This window comes from Balaenoptera ricei, chromosome 14 (assembly GCF_028023285.1).
Source record: "Balaenoptera ricei isolate mBalRic1 chromosome 14, mBalRic1.hap2, whole genome shotgun sequence".
Lineage (NCBI taxonomy): Eukaryota > Metazoa > Chordata > Mammalia > Artiodactyla > Balaenopteridae > Balaenoptera > Balaenoptera ricei.
In genome coordinates this window covers 67,453,507-67,469,173 of record NC_082652.1, presented here as the reverse complement: position 1 = coordinate 67,469,173, position 15,667 = coordinate 67,453,507, and the positions used below count along the sequence as shown (strand labels likewise).

At 38.3% G+C, this 15,667-nt stretch overlaps 1 protein-coding gene across 1 annotated transcript in view; it reads left to right on the top strand.

The window, feature by feature from the left end:
* IER3IP1 (immediate early response 3 interacting protein 1) overlaps positions 1–15,213 on the top strand; it is a 28,260-nt gene extending 13,047 nt beyond the window's left edge. Inside the window, exons 2-3 of the mRNA XM_059893818.1 lie at positions 13,046–13,147; positions 14,027–15,213. Coding sequence (XP_059749801.1) covers positions 13,046–13,147; positions 14,027–14,082 — 158 coding nt within the window. The 3' untranslated portion in view covers positions 14,083–15,213. The remainder of the gene's footprint in view (positions 1–13,045; positions 13,148–14,026) is intronic.
* Positions 15,214–15,667: the final 454 nt, after the last annotated feature.

Genomic DNA, 15,667 nt, shown 5'->3' with positions numbered 1-15,667 from the left:
CGGGCTCTAGGGCGCAGGCTCAGTAGTTGTGATGCACGGGCTCAGTTGCTCTGCAGCATGTGAGATCTTCTCAGACCAGGGCTCAAACCCATGTCCCCTGCATTGGCAGGCGGATTATTAACCACTGTGCCACCAGGGAAGCCCCATACTGTCTTCATTACTGTAGCTTTGTAGTATAGTCTGAAGTCCGGGAGCCTGATTCCTCCAGCTCCGTTTTTCTTTCTCAAGATTGCTTTGGCTATTCTGGGTCTTCTGCATTTCCATACAAATTGTGAAATTTTTTGTTCTAGTTCTGTGAAAAATGCCATTGGTAGTTTGATAGGGATTGCATTGAATCTGCAGATTGCTTTGGGTAGTATAGTCATTTTCACAATGTTGATTCTTCCAATCCAAGAACATGGTATATCTCTCCATCTGTTTGTATCATCTTTAATTTCTTTCATCAGTGTCTTATAATTTTCTGCATACAGGTCTTTTGTCTCCTTAGGTAGGTTTATTCCTACATATTTAATTCTTTTTGTTGCAGTGGTAAATGGGAGTGTTTCCTTAATTTCTCTTTCAGATTTTTCATCATTAGTGTATAGGAATGCAAGAGATTTCTGTGCATTAATTTTGTATCCTGCTGCATTACCAAATTCATTGATTAGCTCTAGTAGTTTTCTGGTAGCATCTTTAGGATTCTCTACCTATAGTATCATGTCATCTGCAAACACTGACAGCTTTACTTCTTCTTTTCCAATTTGGATTCCTTTTATTTCTTTTTCTTCTCTGATTACCATGGCTAAAACTTCCAAAACTATGTTGAATAATAGTGGTGAGAGTGGGCAACCTTGTCTTGTTCCAGATTTTAGAGGAAATGGTTTCAGTTTTTCACCATTGAGAACGATGTTGGCTGTGGGTTTGTCATATATGGCCTTTATTATGTTGAGGAAAGTTCCCTCTATGCCTCCTTTCTGGAGCGTTTTTATCATAAATGGGTGTTGAATTTTGTCAAAAGCTTTTTCTGCATCTGTTGAGATGATCATATGGTTTTTCTCCTTCGATTTGTTAATATAGTGTATCACATTGATTGATTTGCATATATTGAAAAATCCTTGCATTCCTGGGATAAACCCCACTTGATCATGGTGTATGATCCTTTTAATGTGCTGTTGGATTCTGTTTGCTAGTATTTTGTTGAGGATTTTTGCATCTATGTTCATCAGTGATATTGGCCTGTAGTTTTCTTTTTTTGTGATGTCTTTGTCTCATTTTCATATCAGGGTGATGGTGACCCTTAGAATGAGTTTGGGAGTGTTTCTCCCTCTGCTATATTTTGGAAGAGTTGAGAAGGATGGGTGTTAGCTCTTCTCTAAATGTTTGACAGAATTCGCCTGTGAAGCCATCTGGTCCTGAGCTTTTGTTTGTTGGAAGATTTTTAATCACAGTTTCAATTTCAGTGCTTGTGATTGGTCTGTTCATATTTTCTATTTCTTCCTGGTTCAGTCTCGGAAGGTTGTGCTTTTCTAAGAATTTGTCCATTTCTTCCAGGTTGTCCATTTTATTGGCATATAGTTGCTTGTAGTAATCTCTCCTGATCCTTTGTATTTCTGCAGTGTCAGTTGTTACTTCTCCTTTTTCATTTCTAATTTTATTGATTTGAGTCTTCTCCCTTTTTATCTTGATGAGTCTGGCTAATGGTTTATCAATTTTGTTTATCTTCTCAAAGAACCAGCTTTAGTTTTATTGATCTTTGCTATCGTTTTTTCATTTCTTTTTCATTTAGTTCTGATCTGATCTTTATGATTTCTTTCCTTCTGCTAACTTTGGGGTTTTTTTGTTCTTCTTTCTCTAATTGCTTTAGGTGTAAGGTTAGGTTGTTTATTTGAGATGTTTCTTGTTTCTTGAAGTAGGATTGTATTGCTATAACCTTCCCTCTTAGAACTGCTTTTGCTGCATCCCATAGGTTTTGGGTTGTTGTGTTTTCATTGTCATTTGTTTCTAGGTATTTTTTGATTTCCTCTTTGATTTCTTCAGTGATCTCTTGGTTATTTAGTAGTGTACTGTTTAGCCACCATGTGTTTGTATTTTTAAAGATTTTTTCCTGTAACTGTTATCTAGTCTCATGGCGTTGTGGTCAGAAAAGATACTTCATACAATTTCAATGTTCTTAAATTTACCAAGACTTGATTTGTGTCCCAGGATATGATCTATACTGGAGAATGTTCCATGAGCACTTGAGAAGAAAGTGTAATCTGCTGTTTTTGGAAGGAATGTCCTATAAATATCAATTAAGTCCATCTTGTTTAATGTATCATTTAAAGCTTGTGTTTCCTTATTTATTTTCATTTTGGATGATCTGTCCATTGGTGAAAGTGGGGTGTTAAAGTCCCCTACTATGATTGTGTCACTGTCGATTTCCCCTTTTATGGCTGTTAGCATTTGCCTTATGTATTGAGGTACTCATACATTGGGTGCATAAATATTTACAATTGTTATATCTTCTTCTTGGATTGATCCCTTGATCATTATGTGGTGTCCTTCTTTGCCTCTTGTAATAGTCTTTATTTTAAAGTCTATTTTGTCTGATATGAGAATTGCTACTCCAGCTTTCTTTTTATTTACATTTGCGTGGAATATATTTTTCCACCCCCTCACTTTCAGTTTGTATGTGTCCCTAGGTCTGAAGTGGGTCTCTTGTAGACAACATATATACAGGTCTTGTTTTTGTATCCATTCAGCCAGTCTATGTCTTTTGGTTGGAGCATTTAATCCATTTACATTTAAGGTAATTATCGATATGTATGTTCCTATTACCATTTTCTTAATTGTTTTGGGTTTGTTTTTGTAAGTCTTTTCCTTCTCTTGTGTTTCCTGTCTATAGAAGTTCCTTTAGCATTTGTTTTAAAGCTAGTTTAGTGGTGCTGGATTCTCTTAGCTTTTGTTTATCTGTAAAGGTTTTAGCTTCTCCTTCGAATCTGAATGAGATCCTTACTGGGTAGAGTAATCTTGGTTGTAGGTTTTTCCCTTTCATCACTTTACATATGTCCTGCCACTCCGTTCTGGCTTGCAGAGTTTCTGCTGAAAGATCAGCTGTTAACCTTATGGGGATTCCCTTGTATGTTAATTGTTGCTTTTCCCTTGCTGCTTTTAATATTTTTTCTTTGTATTTAATTTTTGATAGTTTGATTCATATGTCTTTTTGTGTGTGTTTCTCCTTGGATCAATCCTGTATGGGACTCTCTGTGCCTCCTGGACTTTTTTGACTATTTCTTTTCCCATATTAGGGAAGTTTTCAACTATAATCTCTTCAAATATTTTCTCAGTTCCTTTCTTTTTCCCTTCTTCTTCTGGGACCCCTATAATTCAAATGTTGGTATGCTTCATGTTGTCCCTGAGGTCTCTGAGATTGTCCTCAATTCTTTTCATTCTTTCTTCTGTATTCTGCTTTGCAGTAGTTATTTCCACTATTTTATCTTCCAGGTCACTTATCCGTTCTTCTGCCTCAGTTATTCTGCTATTGATTCCTTCTAGAGAATATTAAGTTTCATTTATTGTGTTGTTCATCATTGTTTGTTTGCTCTTTAGTTCTTCTAGGTCCTTTTTAAATGTTTCTTGCATTTTCTCCATTCTGTTTCCAAGACTTTGGATCATCTTTTCTACTATTACTCTTAAATCTTTTTCAGGTAGACTGCCTATTTCCTCTTCATTTGTTTGGTCTGGTGGGTTTTTACCTTGCTCCTTCATCTGCTGTGTATTTCTCTGTCCTCTCATTTTGCTTAACTTACTGTGTTTGGGGTCTCCGTTTTGCAGGCCGCAGGTTCGTAGTTCTTGTTGTTTTTGGTGTCTGCTCCCAGTGGCTAAGGTTGGTTCAGTGGGTTGTGTAGGCTTCCTGGTGGAGGGGACTGGTGCCGGTGTTCTGGTGCATGAGGCCGGATCTTGTCTTTCTGGTGGGCAGGACCATGTCCTGTGGTGTGTTTTTGGATGTCTGTGAACTTATTATGATTTTAGGCAGCCTTTCTGCTAATGGGTGGGGTTGTGTTCCTGTCTCGCTAGTTGTTTGGCATGGGGTGTCCAGCACTGTAGCTTGCTGGTTGCTGAGTGGAGCTGGGTCTTAGCGTTGAGATGGAGATCTGTGGGAGAGCTTTTGCCGTTTGGTATTACGTGAGGCCCGGCGGTCTCTGGTGGACCAGTGTCCTGAACTTGGCTCTCCTACCTCAGAGGCTCAGGCTTGACTCCCCACCAGAGCACCAAGACCCTGTCAGCCACACGGCTCAGAAGAAAAGGGAGAAAAGAAAAGAAAGAAAAAAAGAAAAAAAATAATAAAATAAATTAAAGTTATTAAAATAGAAAAAAATATTAAAAATAAAAAAGTAATAAAAAAAGAAAGAAAGAAGAGAGCAAACAAAACAAAAAACAAATCCACCAATGATAATAAGTGCTAAAGACTATACTAAAAAAAAAAAAAAAGCAAAAACAAAAAAACAGACAGAACCCTAGGACAAATGGCAAAAGCAAAGCTATACAGAGAAAATCACACAAATATACACATACACACTCATAAAAAGAGAAAAAGGAAAAAAAATATATATATATAAAATAAAAAAAGGAAGAGAGCAACCAAATCAGTAAACAAATTACCAGTGATTATAAGCTTTAAATACTAAACTAAGATAAACATAATACCAGAAACGAATTAGATGCAGAAAGCAAGCCTCATGTCCACAGTTGCTCCCAAAGTCCACCTCCTCAGTTTAGGGATGATTCGTCATCTATTCAGGTATTCCACAGATGCAGGGTACCTCAAGTTGATTGTGGAGATTTAATCCGCTGCTCCTGAGGCTGCTGGGAGAGATTTCCCTTTCTCTTCTTTGTTCGCACAGGTCCCGGGGTTCAGCTTTGGATTTGGACCCACCTCTGTGTGTAGGTTGCCTGAGGGCGTGTGTTCCCTGCCCAGACAGGACGGGGTTAAAGGAGCAGCTGATTTGGGGGCTCTGGCTCCCTCAGGCTGGGGAGAGGGAGGGGTACGGAGTGCGGGGCGATCCTGTGGCGGCAGAGGCCGGCGTGACATTGCAATAGCCTGAGATGCACCGTGTGTCCCTCTGGGGAAGTTGTCCCTGTATCACGGGACCCTGGCAGTGGCGGGCTGCACAGTCTCCCGGGAGGGGAGGTGTGGATAATGACCTGTGCTTGCACACAGGCTTCTTGGTGGAGGCAGCAGCAGCCTTAGCGTTTCATGCCTGTCTCTGGTGTCCGCGCTGATAGCCGCGCCTTACGCCCGTCTCTGGAGCTCGTTTCAGCGGTGTTCTGAATCCCCTCTCCTCGCGCACCCCAAAACAATGGTCTCTTCTGTCTTAGGCAGTTCCAGAGTTTTTCCTGGACTCCCTCCCAGCTAGCTGTGGTGCACTTGCCCACTTCAGGCTGTGTTCACGCCGCCAACCCCACTCCTCTCCCTGGGATCTGACCGAAGCCCGAGCCTCAGCTCCCAGCCCCCACTGTCCTGGCGGGTGAGCAGGCAAGCCTCTCGGGCTAGTGAGTGCTGGTCGGCACCGATCCCCTGTGCGGGAATCTCTCCACTTTGCCCTCTGCACCCCTGTTGCTGCGCTCTTCTCCATGGCTCCAAAGCTTCCCCACTGCTACTCCCCGTCTCTGCCCGTGAAGGGGCCTCCTAGTGTGTGGAAACCTTTCCTCCTTCACAGCTCCCTCCCAGTGGTGCAGGTCCCGTCCCTATTCTTTTGTCTCTGTTTTTCCTTTTTTCTTTTGCCCTACCCAGGTACGTGGGGAGTTTCTTGCCTTTGGGGAAGTTTCCAGTGTTCAGTAGGTGTTCTATAGGAGTTGTTCCACATGTAGATGTACTTTGATGTATTTGTGGGGAGGAAGGTCATCTCCACGTCTTACTCCTCCGCCATCTTGAAGGCACCCCCTCTGATAACTTACTATTTTTGAAAAATTACTCCAATGCTATTCCCTCCCTATATTGTAGAATTTTATCCTGTTTTGTTGAAGAGCAGTTGGAAGGTAAATTTTTTCTGAGAGTCACTCCTCCCATTATGTAGAAGCATATATTTAAATATCTTTTTGGAACAGGTCTAAAAGATAAAAAGATTGTTGGAAATCATGGTTTCTCATAAAAACTGAGTGCATGATCCACAAAGTGGTTAAAACAAGTTCTTTTTTTTACCATGTAAGAGCTTGTGGCCATGAATGGAAAGGATTGATAATTTTAGCAATGATAAACTTCCAAAAAGCAAGTATAGGAAATGAAACCATCTAAAGGTGGTTATAAAGCAAGTTTAAATATTCAGAGTGATTCGTGGTTGAAACCCCTCTACTTTTTGGAACCCGTTCCTGCCGTCAGGATGTTCATGCTCTGGAGAGGAAGGCCTCATTCCAGAGGGGTTTCTCCAATAGAGGAGCAGCTTTACAGGCTTTCTTTTTAAATGTTATTTTTATTTTTATCAAAGCAGTATATGTGTGTGGAAAAAAGGTCAGAAAAGCCCCTTCAGTTTGTAAAGAAAGATAGAAGCCTTCTGCTCCATCTCTCCTCAACCTCCCCTGTTCTTCAAAAGCAATTATTTTCAACTCTTCCAAGTTTTAAGTCACTGACCTACTACTGTGGAAGGGTTTAGCACTATTATGCCATCAGCAGCACACTCATTCTTGTGTAAGCACAAATACACACATACTTCCCTTCTCCATCTCTCCCATCTCCAACCAATTATTGGTGATATCAGTATTCCATATTTACATTACTATGACTATGAATATTACAGCTGAACAGTAAAAAAAAATCATAATTTTATCCTTTCTTCTAGTTGAATTATGGTTTGGCTGTAGAATTCTAGATTGGAACCAATTTTTCTTCAGAGTTTTGAAGACATTATTCCATTTAATTTTCTCGTTTTCTTTTTTGATGTTAAGAAGTCTAATGCCATTCTGTTTCCTGATTCTTTGTAGGTAACCTAAGTTGCCTCTCTAAAAGCCTTTAGGGTATTCTCTTTATCTTTTTAGGTCTGAGATTTTACAATAATGTGGCAACATGTGGGTCTCCTTTTCATTCATTGGGCTGTGCTCTGATTGGGCCCATTTGGCCTAAAGTCTCATATCCCTCAGTTCTAGGATATCATCTCTTAATATTTGTTTGATAATTTTTAAAAATTTTTATTGGAGTATAGTTGATTACAATGTTGTTAGTTTCAGGTGTATAGCAAAGTGAATCAGTTATACATATATCCTCTATTTTTTTTTTTTCTTTTTAGATTCTTTTCCCATATAGGCCATTACAGAGTACTGAGTAGAGTTCCCTGTGCTATACAGCAGGTTCTTATCAGTTATCTATTTTATATATAGTAGTGTGTATATGTCAGTCCCAACTTCCCAATTTATCCCTTTCTGCCCCCCACCCCACCCCCGCCACCATCCCCTGGTAACCATAAGTTTGTTTTCTATATGTGTGACTCTACTTATGTTTTATAAATAAGTTCATCTATACCTTTTATTTTTTTTAAGATTCCACATATAAGTGATATCATATGATATTTGTCTTTCTGTGTCTGACTTACTTCACTCAGTATTCACTCAGTAGGACAGTCTCTGGGTCCATTCATGTTGCTGCAAATGGCATTATTTTTTTCTTTTTTATGGCTGAGTAATATTCCATTGTATATATGTGCCACATCTTTATCCATTCCTCTGTTGATGGACATTTAGGTTGATTCCATGACCTGGCTATTGTAAATACTCCTGCAGTGAACACTGGGGAGTATGTATCTTTTTTTTTTTTTTTTTGTATCAAGAACTAGTTTAATAAAAGAGGACTGGAATACTGATGTTATGTTCATTCCACAAAACCATGGTTTGTCTTCATTTGGAATAGCTAATGTATGCTTTTTTTTTTTTTCACACATACACACACTGTATTTTATTTTTACAAGAGATAAATAGACTGACACCAAGCATTGTAAATGGATGACCACAACAAAAGCAACAATGATTGCAATTACCAAACACGAAACACACTCATAGTATGTCATAATATTGACATTCAGTCCAGTAATCCTCCACTGTAACAGCTCCTTTACTTTGCAGTGAAAATTGATTTCTATATTCTTTGCCCTGAGTCCTTGTGGGATTTTTTTTTTTAATTCAAACAGAAAGTCACAAAAATTATAATCATCCTCATCAGTTCACTCAGTCCCATGTAATTAAATTTTTTTTATCTTGATCTTTTGTTAGCACTTTTATGAGTTCATCAGTTTTTCATTAGAGTTCTGAAAATGCTTATTCATTCAGTTCAGCAGTACAGTTACCAGAAACCGGTACTTGTCAGAGTCTTTTCTATGAATTCCTTGAAGATGAAACCCTTTTATAGGAACATATTTGCAAAAGCATCAGAGTACACCCAGAACTGTCTGTAAATGACAAAAGACTTAAAAATGACCATGGTTAAAGATTTGATGAAAGTTCATAATAGTGCAATTATGGGGAGTAATTGGGGAGTATGTATCTTTTTGAATTATGGTTTTCTCTGGGTATATGCCTAGGAGTGGGATTGCTGGGTCATAGGGTAGTTCTATTTTTAGTTTTTTAAGGAACTTCCATAATGTTCTCCATAGTGGCTGCACCAATTTACATTCCTACCAATGGTGTAAGAGGGTTCCCTTTTCTCCACACCCTCTCCAGCATTTATTGTTTGGAGATTTTTTGATGATTGCCATTCTGACCGGTGTGAGGTGATATCTCATTGTAGTTTTGATTTGCATTTCTCTGATAATTAGTGATGGTGAACATCTTTTCATGTGCTTTTTGACCATCTTGTTTGATAATTTTTTCCTACTTTTTTTTCTCTCTTTCTGGAACTCCTGTTATTTTGACATATTGATACTTTCTTTTTTCTTTAATTTTGCCTTGTCTGGTAGGTGACTTCAACTTAGTGTGTTGGCCTCTTCTTTTGAACTTTTTATGCTAATATAGCAAGAACAAGCTCTCCTTTTTTTTTTTTAAATAAATTTATTTATTCATTTTTGGCTGCGTTGGGTCTTCGTTGCTGTGCACGGGCTTTCTTTAGTTGTGGCGAGCGGGGGCTACTCTTCATTGCGGTGTGCTGGCTTCTCTTGTTGCGGAGCATGGGCTCTAGGTGTGTGGGCTTCAGTAGTTGTGGCATGTGGGCTCAGTACTTATGGCTCGCAGGCTCAGTAGTTGTGGCTCACGGGCTCTAGAGCGCAGGCTCGGTAGTTGTGGTGCACGGGCTTAGTTGCTCCGCGGCATGTGGGATCTTCCCGGACCAGGGCTCGAACCCGTGTCCCCTGCATTGGCAGACGGATTCTTAACCACTGCACCACCAGGGAAGTCCCACTCCTTCTTTTTTATGTCTCCTTTTTTTATGGCATCTTGTTCTCTGGGGTTTATAGCTACAGTAGTTGTTCTCTCTCTAAGGATGTTTGTTTTTTTTTTAAATGAACTTCTACTTCTTGCATTGTCTCTTCCTCAAAGTCTTCTTTTCTGGTTTTGTTCTGTCTTTCCATGTTAAGAATTGTTCCCTCTTGACTGTCAGTTCATTCTAAAGAGTAAAGCACTGAGAGGCTCTTAGGAAGCTCTGTGTATGTGGTTGGGATTTGCTCACCAGTGGGCCTCTCTGTAAGTTCGCTCTTTCATTAAAGCCCCCAGTATGTCAGTATCTGAAGTATTCTTGGGCAGCTGGTCAATTTCCAGAGTAATTTTACAACTTCCTGTCTGCAGAATATAAGTGTTCTTATTTCCAGGCTTACTTGAGACACAAGCAAGGAAAGTGGGCAGGAGTCTGACACTTAGGTTTGCAGACTTTAATTCAATCCACCCTCCCTAGATGTCCCCAGGTCCAGAGCTTCCATGCTTCAGTCTCTGCTGAGAGTAAACCTCTGTCTTCTGAGGGTATAAGAGAGGGACATTCTTCCTATCAGTTCAGTCTAGGGAAGGGGATGGGGTGGGATGGGAGGGGAAGGAGGAGCGGCGCTAACTGCTCTTATGGAGACTTTTCAATTAGTCCTCCTGTGTTTCAGCTTTGTCGCCCTCACTGGCATTTTGAAGTTTCTTTCAAGTTTCCAGGGTTCTCAGCACGATTCACCTCAGTTTTTTATTGTGTGCTCCCTGGATGTTTAGGTTTCAGCCTTCTCTACTAAGTCAGTTTTTCTTCCCTTTATTTTTCATTGTCCAGATTGACTTCTCTTGCCTGCAGACTTCTTTCTTGTTACTCTTTTAATGTCATTTTTAGTAGGGTTTCAGGAGAAAGCTAAGATAAAAGTGTGTATCCATTGATGGAGTTCAGGACATGCTACCCCCAAATAAGGCACCGTGGTATGTTGAATATCTTAAGCTGAAGGAGTTAGAGAAAACACCAGAATCAGAGAGGTCACTCCGCCCTCCTCCCTCCCTGGCCCTTCTTTCTTGAAAGCGAGAGATAAATCTCCCGTGTGAAAGGTATCCTTCCTGTACCAGGAGGAAAGGAGACATTCTTATCACCAGAGACAGGGAATTTAGGGCCGGGAAGACTGTATAAACAGACATTATTACATTTCCTACCCATAGCCCAAACCCCTTTGTTTTGTTAATTCTTCACAAATTTGTTCTTTTGTCTAAAAGGTAGAAAAACTTCCTGCTTTGGTCAGTTTTTCAGATCTTCATTTTCTTGTGAAGACTCCCAGGTACATGTAAAAACTTAATAAAATTTGTGTGCTTTTCTCCTGTTAACCTGTCTTTGTCAGTTTAATTTTCAGACATAGCCAGGGACCCTAAGAGGGTCAAGGAAAACTTTCTCCTTCGTTACAGTAACCATTATGTTTAACCAAAACCAGGCTGCTTTCTTATTGTGCAGAGTTGTTAAGTAGGTTTATATGAGTAAGACTAAACTGGTTTGGAAAATGATACAACTGGTGGTGGTGGTCATTTTGCGTTTTATGTCTTTCTAGAGACACTATTATGAAATAGTTTTTACCACATTATAAGTAGTTAAAGGCTGGTACTACACCTTTGAACTTAAATTACAAAAAGAGGACTGCCATGTAGTGGAGAACGCTGATTGAGCTCCCTGGAAGAGTGAGACAGGTATGTGGGAGAAAGAACTTACAGTAGAACTTGTTATATGGTAAAAGTCAGTGTTGGAGAAACAGCGTAAGTGTATTTGCTTGTCAGAGAGAGAAGTAGATCCAGAAGTAGGAAGCAAGATGCAGGTGTATCTTCTGAGATTGTTTTTATCTTGGAGAGATGTGTACATTTAATATTGTAGGATTTCTTCCTCCCTCCCGCAAAGCTGCAATTGAATGATTGGTTACACTTCGTGTGTCTTAAAAATAAAGAAACATGTTTCTTTGGAAGTTTTATCTGCGATTCTAGGATTTACCTTATCTTTCTTTATCCAAAATTAACTTGGTCTGCTATAAATTCAGATTAATTCCACAAACATTTACTAAGTACTTGCTCTGGGTGGGGGAGAGGGGAAAGGTAAAGACAGACTAAATTCAGTTCCTGTCTTCCAGGAATTTATAATGTAACTTACAATCAGTAGTTACTATTTGGGGAGCAAAGAGAAAGGTTTATTATGACATGGGAGGGAATTAGGAAAGGCCCTGACATTGAAGTCAGACAAACCTAGATTCAGAAGCTGCCTTTAATATGTATAGCAATTAGTGGGTAACTGAGTAACCACTAGTTACTTGGAGGGTTGTAGTATGATACAGGGCTAGCATGTCAATTTAAGGAGTTTCTAACTTCACTCAGTAGGCAATGGGAATCATCACACATTGTGAGCTAGAAAGATCTGACACTTTAAGGGAGAAAGAAGTCGAGACGAAATTGCAGAGGCATCTATTGAGAGTCTGGCAAGAGATAGTAGAGGCTGTGATATTAACCACTGTGATAGAAGTTGTGCTGCGGGAGCTCAAAAAAGAGTGACAGCCCTGTGAATGGGGAAGACTGTAAGCACAAGTGAGCTAGGCCTTGAAGGGTGAGTGGGAGTGAAAACACATCAGCTCTGCTGTGAACTTGAATTTTACATTAGTTTTATACCACAACACATCTCAGTGTTGATGTGACCAAAAAATTTTTTTAAAAAAACAAAAAACAAGCAAGCAACCATTATTTAACCTTTATTTCAACCAAGTAAAAGTTGATTAAACAAAGTGAAATCTTGTTACCTGATACATGGTTCTTTCATGTATAAAATAAAAACTTGTTCTCTGTCTTCAAGTTGAAGGGTTAACATGTCAGGAATTAATTAAGCCCTGTAGTTATATGACAGTAAAAAACTACATAGTCATGTGAGATATGAAAAGTGGACCTGAAATGAGGACAAGAGAAGGACGTTGCAGAAATGAGGCCATGTAAGCCTCCAGAAGAATGCGTAAGGCAATAAAAAAAGAATTAGCAGATAAAGGTAAAGAAATAATGATTTATATTATCAGGAAAATGATAGAAGAAGGTAAAAGACTCATTTACTGAAAATAAGTGGGGTTAGGGTTAGATAATAGGCTAAATTCCTTACCTCAAAATTGAGAAATGAAGAGGAATGATCAAGTTAAAAAGATGTGCCTCTGTTGTCAGGTTAGAGCATGCTATGAAGGCCTAACCAAGCTGGGACCAGGTTTACATTAACATTTCCCCAGGTGAACAGAGAGTGAAGCTCAGCTGCAACACTTTTATACTGATAATTACTTTGGGTTTTATGAATTCTGAATTGAGCTAATTATTCAACTTGACAATATACTTTGTTTTTAATTCTGACCTGAAAAATATTTTGTTTGTTAGTTTAGAAAAATAGAAAGAAAACAATCAGGGTGTCACAACAGTCATCTTTACTGAATACAGTGCCATGGAAGAATTTATTAGACTGTAGTTTATTTTATAAAATCAAAATTGAAATTAAATGAGTTTGTGCTGCTTATCAAAAGTAAAAAATATACTCAAGTTTTTAAGTCATATAACTATACTTTATGTCTAACAAAGGCTCAAAATCATCTTTAGAAGGTGACTAATGAGGGAGCAAGGTGAGTGCATAATAAATTTTATCACAGCTAATCATCTTTATATTATGCAGTTGGCTGGGGAACAGACCAGGGAATTGGTGGATTCGGAGAAGAGCCTGGAATTAAATCTCAGCTAATGAACCTTATTCGATCTGTGAGAACTGTGATGAGAGGTAAGAAGAAAAACTAGTGGAACACTCTTAATTTTGTGGTTTGATTTAAGTAGCAAAACTTCCAAGTGTGAATGCCATTTTTGTAGTGGGAACTTTTTTCTATAATATTTAACTTGGCTTTACTGCTTAAAAGTTACTAGTTTCTTTCCTAGCTTGCCTCTTATTTCTATCTAAGCCACTTGATGCAGATGGAATGCTCAGTGATGTAATATTTGTATGCTACCTGTATGTCACCGCTCAGAGTTGAAAGACAATGGTGTTCTTGCCTTTTAGAAATTCTTTTGCTTCTAAGTAGAAAAGTCATCTAGAGTCCTGTAAGACTTTCAAGAGAAAAATACAGGTCCCATATCTGCTATTTTTATTAGAAAATATTTTAGAGCAACTCAGGAATTCAAAACCTTTTATTTGAAACCATTAAAATTAGGGTCTCTTTCCATCTCTCTCTCTCTCTCTGTTAGCTGCTTTCATCACAGCTTTGGGTAGGATAAGTTTGATTCTTAATTTAGTGATGAAGCTACAGAATCTTCTTTGCACTGTATTTCTAATGTCAGTTGTCACTGGCAGCCATGTGGGTCTACTTCCACCTGGGTCCAGTATGCTTCTGTGTTCCCAGAGCTGCACCAGCACTATCCACAGATGACTTTGTATTGATCTTGTACCAGTGTGACCCTTATCCCCAGTCACACAAGCCCACTTTACAATAAGTTTCGGATTTTATGATCCAATGCATTTTTGAATGTTACTTTGTTATAAGGATTTGCAACGTGATTCTGATGACATACTGTATTTCCATCCTTCCTGGATGCTAGTAACTATGTCTTCGTGTTTTTCTGATTTTTTTAATAATAAAAAACTGTTTTGTTTTTTTTTTCTTTGCAGTGCCATTGATAATAGTAAACTCAATTGCAATTGTATTACTTTTACTATTTGGGTGAAGATCAATGGGGGAAATGGAGACTCAGAAGAGCTGCCAGCAGAAGTTATTACTTCAGTCTTTATTGGAATATACATATCTTAGCTGGCTGACCTTGGACTTGACAAAAATGTAAACCTGCCAATAAAACCGGAGTCCCTATTTATCTGATTTTTTTAAATGTTGCACTTATAGTTTTATTGCAAAAAGATCAGATCATCAGAGGCCAGATTGGACTACATTTGATTGCTGACTGCTGATAAAAGTTCATGCTATGGTAAAGATTGTTAAAAGGGTGCAGGATTGTCACTTCTGTGTTTTTAGAGGTTTCTTTCTTTGACTTCTCAGGGATGAATTTTTTTTTCAAAGTTCCTTGTGACTTAGCTATGATGTGAGAATGATTATTCTCCTAGATAAAATTTAAAGGATTTTTAAAATATAAAATGTTAGATAGGAAATTTGGATTATTTTATTTTGGACTCTTTGGTTAAATATTTTATCTGTATACTGCCTCAGCTATGAAAAATTCAAATTCATAGTAACTATTGAAGAGCAATACTCTGATTTCTGGGAGAATTCTAATTTTGTAAGTCGGTTAGTCACATGATGATTGTGTTTTTAAGTTTTAAGTTCTTTTCATGCGTTTGTTATTTTACTAATTGGCCTGAATGATGAGACCAGGTCAGTATCTACATATTTCCATAAGTAAAAAAAAATCCATATAGAAAAGTCTATGCCCTTTTTAACAATGATGACTTATTTTTTAAAATCAGCATAAATAGCAGCCTGCAGGAGCAATCCTAAACAATCACCATTAAACCATACTACGTAAGAAGACTTTGTTGTGAAGCATTTACCTCCCCAAATTATCACATTTCCGTTTCTTGGAGTAGCACATTAAGGGGTGTGATTTGTAATTCTTCATTCTGTCAGTCAGTAGAGCATTCATGGTGGATAAATTGTCTTTTGTTTTTTTATGTCTTAGACCATCCCATATTTGCTTATCCCATAATACTGTTTTATGCAGAAAGATTAAAACAATGTAAATGGTTTTTCTGGGAAGTATTAGTTATAATATTTTAAAGGGGGTGGAATGGAATCTTTGTCTGTAGGAGAACTTTATTTGTAAATAAAGTTCAGTTTCCAAGTCAAACACTTGTTTTTGTACTTCAGTATATAACCTGTCAATCTCATTTTGTGTGCAACACTTTTATATGTTCTTTACTGTAAAATCATTGAGCACAGATTTAATGAAAGTAAACATTCACATTCCTTTTTTTTTTTTTCTTCAATGAATTAACAGAATTGCTGACATAATCAGGAAGACTCGTGAGCAATTTTGATTCTATGACTTAAGTTACTTCTAAAACTTCGGAGCAGGTATTGGATGCCTATTGGCCATGCCTGAGCTGGAGATGGAAAAGCAGAAGATCTCTGAGCAGGGGGACCTTGCAGCTGAACCAAAGAAATGTACCAGGGATCCTAACTTGGCTCATGGGAGTAACTAACGTATTTGGCACTTAAAGGCCATGTTCTTTTGGCCTTAGGAGGATCTGACGCACAAGTTCAAGTTTAAGCTGCTGAACAGATTCAAAAGTAGCAGTTAA